At 55.1% G+C, this 9,527-nt stretch overlaps 2 protein-coding genes across 2 annotated transcripts in view; one reads left to right on the forward strand and one right to left on the reverse strand.

Annotated features, from left to right (window-relative positions):
* The window catches only part of LOC111533669 (pyruvate carboxylase, mitochondrial-like), a 1,148,173-nt gene extending 1,140,078 nt beyond the window's left edge, over nucleotides 1-8,095 (forward strand). The window contains exons 3-9 of the mRNA XM_031933917.1: nucleotides 5,905-6,040; nucleotides 6,192-6,376; nucleotides 6,583-6,748; nucleotides 6,866-7,011; nucleotides 7,170-7,287; nucleotides 7,582-7,733; nucleotides 7,905-8,095. Coding sequence (XP_031789777.1) covers nucleotides 5,905-6,040; nucleotides 6,192-6,376; nucleotides 6,583-6,748; nucleotides 6,866-7,011; nucleotides 7,170-7,287; nucleotides 7,582-7,733; nucleotides 7,905-8,075 — 1,074 coding nt within the window. The 3' untranslated portion in view covers nucleotides 8,076-8,095. The remainder of the gene's footprint in view (nucleotides 1-5,904; nucleotides 6,041-6,191; nucleotides 6,377-6,582; nucleotides 6,749-6,865; nucleotides 7,012-7,169; nucleotides 7,288-7,581; nucleotides 7,734-7,904) is intronic.
* Nucleotides 1-9,527, reverse strand: part of SNX32 (sorting nexin 32) — a 72,837-nt gene that overhangs the window by 53,979 nt on the left and 9,331 nt on the right. The window lies entirely within an intron of this gene.

The raw sequence follows: 9,527 nt of genomic DNA on the forward strand, positions 1-9,527 counted from the left end.
TTTTGAGACGGAGTCTCGCTTTGTCACCCAGGCTGGAATGCAATGGCATGATTTCGGCTCACTGCAGTCTCCACCTCCCAGGCTCAGGCAACTCTCCTGCCTCAGCCTCCCAAGTAGCTGGGACTACAGGCGCCCACCACCATGCCGGGCTAATTTTTGTACTTTTAGTAGAGACAGGGTTTCAGCATGTTGGCCAGGGTAGTTTTGAACTTCTGACCTCAAATGATCTGTCTGTCTCAGCCCTACAAAGTGCTGGGATTACAGGCGTGAGCCACTGCGCCTGGCCGGGCATAAATGTCTTAAAGGCTATTGATAAGTTTTGCAAACAGCTTCCCAGAGAAACTGCCCTGATGCTCAGCAGTGCCTGTGGGCCGTCTCCTGAAGGCCTTCCCAGCGCTCAGCACTGCATTACAAATTTCCCAGGCTTTGTAGAGGGAGTGGCACCTCATCACTGTATTCTGAATCTCTTGCTTTCTCATGGGTTCAGGAGCCACTTGTGTTTGCTGTTTTGTTGCTGTGCTTGTCTGGAAGACTCCCCTCGCCTCTTCCTGCCTTTGCCCCGTGTGGTAACTTGACCTCTTTTGACACAGCCTTTCCCAGCCCTGAGCAGAGTAGACATTTGGTGCCCAGGAGGAGGGCGAGATTTACACCCCACGCCTGTTCTCTGGTGCCAATGCCGCCTGCTCCCAGCTGGGAAAGACCTGTCCTCCTCGTGGGCGGCATCTGATAACCCACCTGGAGCAGGGCTTAGAGGATTGTAGATCTGCCTGTGGGAGATAGCAGGGTGATAACGTCTGCCGTCCATCCTGCTGTAGCAGGGTGTGTCTCCACACCTGAGTTCCTCGCTGGTGCTCCCAGCACCTCTTGAGCAGCAGGTGCTGGGCCATGCACTCCCTAAGGTTATCTCCTCCAGCAGTATTAGCGGTGGGTATGGTTTTCTTCACTTGTCAGTTTGAAATGATTTCAGACTTCCAGTAAAGTTGCAAGAGTAAGACAAAGAATTCTCGTACCCCTGACCCCAGTTCCCCCAATACTAGCATTTGCTTCATTGTTCCTGTTTTTGCCTGGACCACGTGAGTGGGTGTAAATCACAGGCGTGGTGCTCATGGACCCTTGAGTTCCTCAGTGTTTTCCCCTAAGAATGAGAATGTTCTCTAACATAACCACAGTCCAGTGATCAAGATCAGGAAACTGACATCAACGCAATCCTCTTTCACTTGCAGACCTTATTTAAATTGTATTGTTGTCCCCTGATGTCCTTTTAGCAACAGAAACCCGGATCCAATCCAGGATTGTGTGTGGCTCTCACCATTGTTGCTGTGGTCTCCTTTCATCTGAAACCGCTCTTGTGTCTTTGTCTCTCACGACCTTTGACATGTTTGAAGAGTCCAAGCCAGTTATTCTGTGGAGTTTCCCTGAATTTGAGTTTGCACCTTGCTTTCTCCTGATTAAATTCAGGCTGTGTACGGTGGCAGGAGCCCCATCAGGAGGTGCGTGGTGTCTCTTCGGTGCTAGTGAGGTTAACCTTCATCTCGCGACCACTGTGGTGTCCGCCAGGTTTCTCCACTGTGCAATTGATAAGGACACGGTATATTTTAGAAAGAGGAGGAGCCCAGAGCCCAGCAAGGTTACTCTATCCACGTTCACCATAACCGGGTATGACCTGGGTGCCTCCTGGTCACCACAGTGGCCCCTTTCCAGCCCCCATCTTACCCTGCCTCTGGGAGTCATGCTTGGCCCAGCTGGTACCCCATCCCCCTGAGAGCCGCTTGCTTCTGCCCAGTGACCTGTGCGTCCCTCTCCTCCAAACATCCCCCCTGGGTTCCTTCTTGGCTCTTCGGCCAGACTCTCAACTCCAGTGGGCCCGAAGACACAGGCCTGACCCAATTCTCCCAGGTTGTTCGCTCCCTGGCTTCAGACACCACCGTGCCTGTGATACCGCCCAGGTTCTTGGCCCTGCTCTTCCCACTCTGTGAGCTTGCCTCACTCCCAGCCCCGCCTGTTCTGTCTTGCCCTTCTTATAGCCGGGAAAGTCATCTCCACGCACCCATGCAGGATTTCTTCCTCTACCTTGCTTTCTATGGTGGGTCTCTCGACGAATCTTGTCTGTCATACCCCAGACATTTCCGCGGCCCCACCCATGGCTTCCCCCTGTCAGAGGCTCTCAGCTCAGGCTCTGAACTGCCCCAGACATGCATCATCTGCCAGCCCCTGCTGCGGGCCAGTCCGGAGAGATCCTTTCCACTGTGTATCGATCACGCCCCTCCTGTCCTGTCCGGGACTCAAGGGAGGCCTTGACCACTGGGCCCTGTCCATGGCTGCAGCCCCACCTCAGGCCACGGGCTCACACTTCCCTCTCTCGGGACGGCACCAAGCCTGTTCTTCCTGAGAACTTTGCAATCGCTATCCCTTCTTCCTGGAGCTTTCTCTGTGGATCTGTGCATGGCCAACTTCTTCTCCCCATCCGGGTCCCAGCTTCTGTGTCCCCTCCTCCGAGAGGCCTTTTCTAATATCCAGCCCCCAAACCCCTGCACCCGCCCCAGATAATTCGCGAAATGTCACCTGTTTCTTATCTTCCAGGCTCTTGTGATCTGAAATGTTCTTATTTGTGTCTTGTTTTTCTTTGCTTTGCTCCTTTCACTGCCATTTATATTCCATGAGCAGAACCCTTCACTGTTGTGTTCTCGACTCCTGAGGCCTAGAACTGTGCCTGGCATAGGGTCTGCCCCCAGTGGCGTTTTCTGTTTCTCTTCCCTGGCTGTGGGTCTTTCCTCCTCCTCCTCTTCTCTTTCTTCTACTTACTTCCTTATTTCTTCTCTTTTTTTTGCTTTTGTGTCTTTATTTCCCCTTTTCCATGTTGTTGGCTATAATATGGCACTAAGGTTTTTGCAATTTTTTTTTTTTTTTTTGAGACGGAGTCTCACTCTGTCGCCCAGGCTGGAGTGCAGTGGCCGGATCTCAGCTCACTGCAAGCTCTGCCTCCCAGGTTCACACCATTCTCCTGCCTCAGTCTCCCAAGTAGCTGGGACTAGAGGTACCCGCCACCACGCCCAGCTAATTTATTTTTGTATTTTTAGTAGAGAAGGGGTTTCACCGTGTTAACCAGGATGGTCTCGATCTCCTGACCTCGTGATCTGCCCGTCTCAGCCTCCCAAAGTGCTGGGAGTACAGGCGTGAGCCACCGCATCTGGCTGGTTTTCGCAATATTTGTTTCATTTCTTGAGTACGTTTTTGTGTTCCTTACTTAAAACAAAATTGCTAAGTGTTTTAAACTTTTTCTAAGAAATGAATCAGATGGGCCGGGTGTGGTGGCTCACGCCTGTAATCCTAGCACTTTGTGAGGCCGAGGCGGATGGACCACTTGAGGTCAGGAGTTCAAGACCAGCCTGGCCAACGTGGTGAAACCCCATCTTTATTAAAAATACAGCCAGGCGTGGTGGCTCACACCTGTATCCCAGCACTTTGGGAGGCCAAGGCAGATGGATCACCTGAGGTCAGGAGTTCGAGACCAGCCCGGCCAAGATGGTGAAACCCCATCTGTACTAAAAATACAAAAATTAGCTGGGTGTGGTGGCAGGTGCCTGTAATTCCAGCCACTTGGGAGGCTGAGGCAGGAGAATCACTTGAACCCGGGAGGCGGAGGTTGCAGTGAGCCAAGATCACGCCATTGTACTCCAACCTGTTGGCACAGCAAGACTCTGTCTCAAGAAAAAAAAAGAGAAAAGAAAAGACAAGAAACAAAACAAAAGCAAAATTAGCTGGGCATGGTGGTGCACACCTATAATCCCAGCTACTTGGGAGGCTGAGGCAGGAGAATTGCCTGAACCCGGGAGATGGAGGTTGCAGTGAGTGGAGATCATGCCATTGCACTCCAGCCTGGGCAACAAGAGCGAGACTCTGTCTCAAAAAAAAGAAATGAATCAGATGGTTAGATGAGGCCCAGATGCAGGGGTGAAAAGAGAAGAAATGAATCAGATGGTTGATGAGGCCCAGATGCAGGGGTGAAAAGACTGCAACTGGTTTGGCTTGGGCTCTGCGCTGGGCAGCTGTCTTTTTAGTCTCCACTGCACCTTGGTTTCCTTCATTTTACAAATGAAGCACTGGCCAACCTCTGAAGCCTCTCTGCGTTCAGGGATATAAGTTGTTGTCAGTTGATTTAAAAATACATACATATATATATATATATATATATATATTTTAAATGGAGTCTTGCTCTGTCACCCAGACTGGTACAGTGATGCAATCTTGGCTCACTGCAGCCTCCAACTCCCAGGCTCAAGTGATTCTCCTGCCTCACCCTCCCAAGTAGCTGTGATTACAGGCGTGTGCCACCATGCCTGGCTAAATTTTGTATTTTCTGTAGAGACAGGGTTCACCATGTTGCCCAGACGGGTTTCTTTCTTTCTTTTTTTTTTTTTTTTTTGAGACGGAATCTCGCTCTGTCGCCCAGGCTGGAGTGCAGCGACTGGATCTCAGCTCACTGCAAGCTCCGCCTCCCGGGTTTACGCCATTCTCCTGCCTCAGGCTCTGAGTAGCTGGGACTACAGGTGCCCGCCACCTCGCCTGGCTAGTTTTTTGTATTTTTTAGTAGAGACGGGGTTTCACTGTGTTAGCCAGGATGGTCTTGATCTCCTGACCTCGTGATCCGCCCGTCTCGGCCTCCCAAAGTGCTGGGATTACAGGCTTGAGCCACCGCGCCTGGCCACCCAGACAGGTTTCAAACTCTTGAGCTCAAACAAACCTGCCTTGGCCTCCCAAAGTGCTGGGTGTACAGGTGTGAGCCACTGTGCCCAACCTGAAGTTTCATACTTTTTTTTGTTTGAGAAAGAGTCTTGATGTCACCCAGGCTGGAGGGCAGTGGTGCAATCTCAGCTCACTGCAACCTCTGTCTTCTAGATTCAAGCGATTCTCGTGCCTCAGCCTCCCGTGTACCTAGAATTACAGGCGTGTGCCACCATGCCTGGTTAATTTTTGTATTTTTAGTAGAGACAGGGTTTCACCATGTTGGCCAGGCTGGTCTCGAACTCCTGACTTCAGGTGCTCCTCCCACCTTGGCCTCGCAAAGTGTTGGGATTACAGGTGTGAGTCACCGCACCTGACCTGATACTTTTTTTTTTTTTGAGACGGAGTCTCGCTCTGTCACCCAGGCTGGAGTGCAGTGGTGCGATCTCACCTCACTGCAAGCTCCGCCTCCTTGGTTCGCGCCATTCTTCTGCCTCAGCCTCCCGAGTAGCTGGGACTACAGGTGCCCACCACCACGACTGGCTAATTTTTTTTTTAAGTGGAGACGGGGTTTCACTGTGTTAGCCAGGATGGGCCAACCTGATACTTTTAAAAGTTATAGTGCATATTATGCTGGGCACGGTGGCTCACACTTGTAGTCTTAACTACAATGCACTCCCAAATATCCCTTTGCAGATTCTACAAAAACAGTGTTTCCAAACTGCTGAATGAAAAGAGAGGCTTAACTCTGCGAGATGAATGCACACATCACAAAGCTGTGTCTCAGATAGCTTCCTTCTAGTGTTTATCCTGGGATATTTCCTTTTTCACCATTGACCTCAATGAGCTCCCAAATGTCCATCCGCAGAATGGACAAAAACACTGCCTCAGGAGGCTGGGGCGGGAGGATCATTTGCCAGCAGCCTAGGCAACATAGGGAGACCCTGTCTCTACAACAAGAAAGTCACAGTTAGAACATCAGGGTGAGCCGGGGGCCCCATTTGGGTTTGGATTTGCTCGCTTCTCTAGAGCCAGGAAATGTTGGGCTTGGCCAGGCATCCAGGAGGTAGATGGTGCTAGCCTTTCTGTGGGGCCACTGTGGGGTTGGGAAAGGCCCTCACTCATTCTGGGGGACCTCAGTGCTGAGGCCACACTAACCTGGGCTCTGACTTCCCTCCCCAGATGCTGAAGTTCCGAACAGTCCATGGGGGCCTGAGGCTCCTTGGAATCCGCCGAACCTCCACCGCCCCCGCTGCCTCTCCAAATGTTCGGCGCCTGGAGTATAAGCCCATCAAGAAAGTCATGGTGGCCAACAGAGGTGAGCACCAGTGGGGCCGGTGAGAGGAGCCTCGTGGCCAGCCCCAGCCTTGGCGTTCCTCTCCCACTCTGCTCCAGACCCTGGCTCCCCACTCCCCTTTCTGCTTCTCCTAGGACCTAGGAATCTAACTTCTCATTTCTTTGCCCTCTAGGTGAGATTGCCATCCGTGTGTTCCGGGCCTGCACAGAGCTGGGCATCCGCACTGTAGCCATCTACTCTGAGCAGGACACGGGCCAGATGCACCGGCAGAAAGCAGATGAAGCGTATCTCATCGGCCGCGGCCTGGCCCCCGTGCAGGCCTACCTGCACATCCCAGACATCATCAAGGTGGCCAAGGTGAGCCCAGCGGCCTGGCTGGGCCTGGACAGCAGGGACCAGGGAGTCTTAGTTGCCGCGGGGGTCTCTTGAGGCTGGTGTGCTCAGCGTCTCTGTGCCTGGGTGGGTAAATGGATGGAGCTCAGCAGGTGAGGCAGGGGAAGAGGCTGGCCGAGGCCTTGGAAGGGACTGAAGGTTACCGTCGTCTCCCTGACTCCCACCTGCAGGAGAACAACGTGGATGCAGTGCACCCTGGCTACGGGTTCCTCTCTGAGCGAGCGGACTTCGCCCAGGCCTGCCAGGATGCAGGGGTCCGGTTTATTGGGCCGAGCCCAGAAGTGGTCCGCAAGATGGGAGACAAGGTGGAGGCCCGGGCCATCGCCATCGCTGCGGGTGAATATAACGGGCAAGCAAGGGGTGGCCACGCAGCTCCTGGAGAGGGTCCAGCAGGGAGAGGTGGCAGGGATTCCTGCCCGTCACAGAGAGTCCCCCACACCTCTCCCCCAACAGGTGTCCCCGTCGTCCCTGGCACAGACGCCCCCATCACGTCCCTGCATGAGGCCCACGAGTTCTCCAACACCTACGGCTTCCCCATTATCTTTAAGGCGGCCTATGGGGGTGGAGGCCGTGGCATGAGGGTCGTGCACAGCTATGAGGTGAGTGAAGATGCCCAGGGCTGGGAGCAGGGACGGGCAGCCTGCTGTGGGGGCAGGGGCGGACCACGCAGGGATCTGGAAAGTGGGTGGGGTTCGTGGCAGGGGAGAGGTAGTGCTGTGGGGTCCCATGTCTGCCTGGCCCCCGCCCGCCCTCACAGGAGCTGGAGGAGAATTACACCCGGGCCTACTCAGAGGCTCTGGCCGCCTTTGGGAACGGGGCGCTGTTCGTGGAGAAGTTCATCGAGAAGCCGCGCCACATCGAGGTGCAGATCTTGGGTGAGTAGTCCTGACACCCCGCCTGGGGCAGCTGGAGGCAGGAGCTGAGAGGCCCAGTCCTGGTGGGGTCACAGCGGCTGGCCTTGAGGACAGAGGACTCTGGAAAGTGGGCTCTAGGGGCCGAGCTGGCAACTGGCCCTCACAGCCTTGGTGGTGCTGGTGTCTCCGGCAGCAGCCTCTGTACTGCTGGCAGCCAGCACTGACTGGCCACAGTGGTTATGTGGGGTTGGTAGGGGCATTTAGGAGGCGTGTAAATTCCAGGAAAAGCTGAGCCCAGTTTACCTCCCTCCTCAGGGGACCAGTATGGGAACATCCTGCACCTGTACGAGCGAGATTGCTCCATCCAGCGGCGGCACCAGAAGGTGGTTGAGATTGCCCCCGCCGCCCAGCTGGACCAGCAGCTTCGGACTCGGCTCACCAGCGACTCTGTGAAACTCGCTAAGCAGGTGAAGGGTGGGCTTCCCGTGGGGACAGGAGCCTGTGCTCACAGGCCGGCAGGCCTCTCGGTGGGGCGTTGGTGGGGGAAGGGGACCCTGAGCGACTAGGGAAGGGGAGAAGAGGGTGAAGGACTCTCTCAGGGGCCAGAAATGTGTCCATGGCATCCTTTCCATGTGCAGTTGAGGCACCTGGCCCAGAGGCCAAGCTTAGAGTCCAGGATGGCTGAGAAGAGGGAGGGAAGGAGCCCCAGCCGCCTCCTCAGCCCTGCTGCTACACAGACCTGGCTTCTCTGGCACCGGCTCATCCCTGTCATCAGGAGAATGAGATTCCGTGGATTCTGTCAAGATTGAGGACCATTATAAAGGCAGTCCTCCCTCATGTGCTTCTGTCTCCTACATCGTGTGTATTATGATCTGTTTCCTTGCTGTGCACCCTCTGCCCATCTCTGCTCTTCTGGGAGCTCTGGTCCGGGGGTCCTGGGCTGTGGAGGAGGCTGAGGTGGCAAGCTGTCTCCCCACAGCAACCTGCCCTAGGCCTGGCCTGGAGAGCATCTGCTGTGGCCAGGCATGCAGCGGGGTCCTGCCCACTCTTCTTGCCCGGCCTATAGGCAGTGGAGGATGCTGTCACCTCCCCAGGCTGAAGTCCAGGGTGTGCGCTCTGCAGCAAGGCCTCAGCCACAGCTAACGCGAGGCATTGACCAGGGTCACGTTTAGAGCTGAAGTTTGGTTTACCTCAGGAATCAGGTCTTATTCACTGGCTTATACTGTTCCACATTCCATAACAGGTTTGAGGGAGGTGATTCAATCCGGTTTGTGGTTTTGGTGGGGCCAAAAGTGAAACTGGAATTAGGGCTGAAACTTGAGTTAGAGTCATTATCTGTTGGTACCTCTCAAATGAATTTCTTTGGGTGGTGGTGGCCAGAGGTGACTGCGCAGTAGACTAGAAGGGGACTTTCTGAAAACACCTCCACGCAGAAGCAGGTGCTGGGAGAAGCCTGGGTCTCCGGGTCTGAGTGGATGACACAGCCTTGGCGGGCAAGCCCTGGAGGCAGCAGGGCAAGGTGCCGAGACTGGGGTGGGCGGAGGCTTCTGCCCATGTCTCTTCCCAGATGAGCTGGGTGTAGCCATCTGTGGCTCCGGGAACCCTGGAACCCAGTGGACTGCTTGGGGGACGTGTCTGGGCCCGAGCCCTGGGGTCTGCCTGCCATCTCTGGGGGCAGGGTTTGCCGCAGTCCGTTCTTTACAGAGCCAACCCAGCGGGCGGGATGGAATCCCTGTCCTGGGTCCAGTCAGTTCGCCCGGGTCCTGCCTGTGCGCCCCCTGCTCACGCGGCTGCCCCCACAGGTGGGCTACGAGAACGCGGGCACCGTGGAGTTCCTGGTGGACAGGCATGGCAAGCACTACTTCATCGAGGTCAATTCCCGCCTGCAGGTGGAGCACACGGTCACGGAGGAGATCACCGAGTGAGTGCCGGCGGGCGGGTGGGCGGGGCGGGACGCGGGGCCTCTAGGTTTTGCATAAAGTGCCGGCGAAGTGGCTCCTGGGGGCAGCCAGGGGCTCACTCACTCCCCACATTGGTGGAGAGCAATGGGGATCCAGGTACTTAGTGTTTTAAAAGTCATTATTCTAGGCCGGGCGCGGTGGCTCAAGCCTGTAATCCCAGCACTTTGGGAGGCCGAGACGGGCAGATCACGAGGTCAGGAGATCGAGACCATCCTGGCTAACACGGTGAAACCCCATCTCTACTAAAAAATAGAAAAAAACTAGCCGGGCGAGGTGGCGGGCGCCTGTAGTCCCAGCTAC

This window comes from Piliocolobus tephrosceles, chromosome 13 (genome assembly GCF_002776525.5).
Source record: "Piliocolobus tephrosceles isolate RC106 chromosome 13, ASM277652v3, whole genome shotgun sequence".
NCBI lineage: Eukaryota > Metazoa > Chordata > Mammalia > Primates > Cercopithecidae > Piliocolobus > Piliocolobus tephrosceles.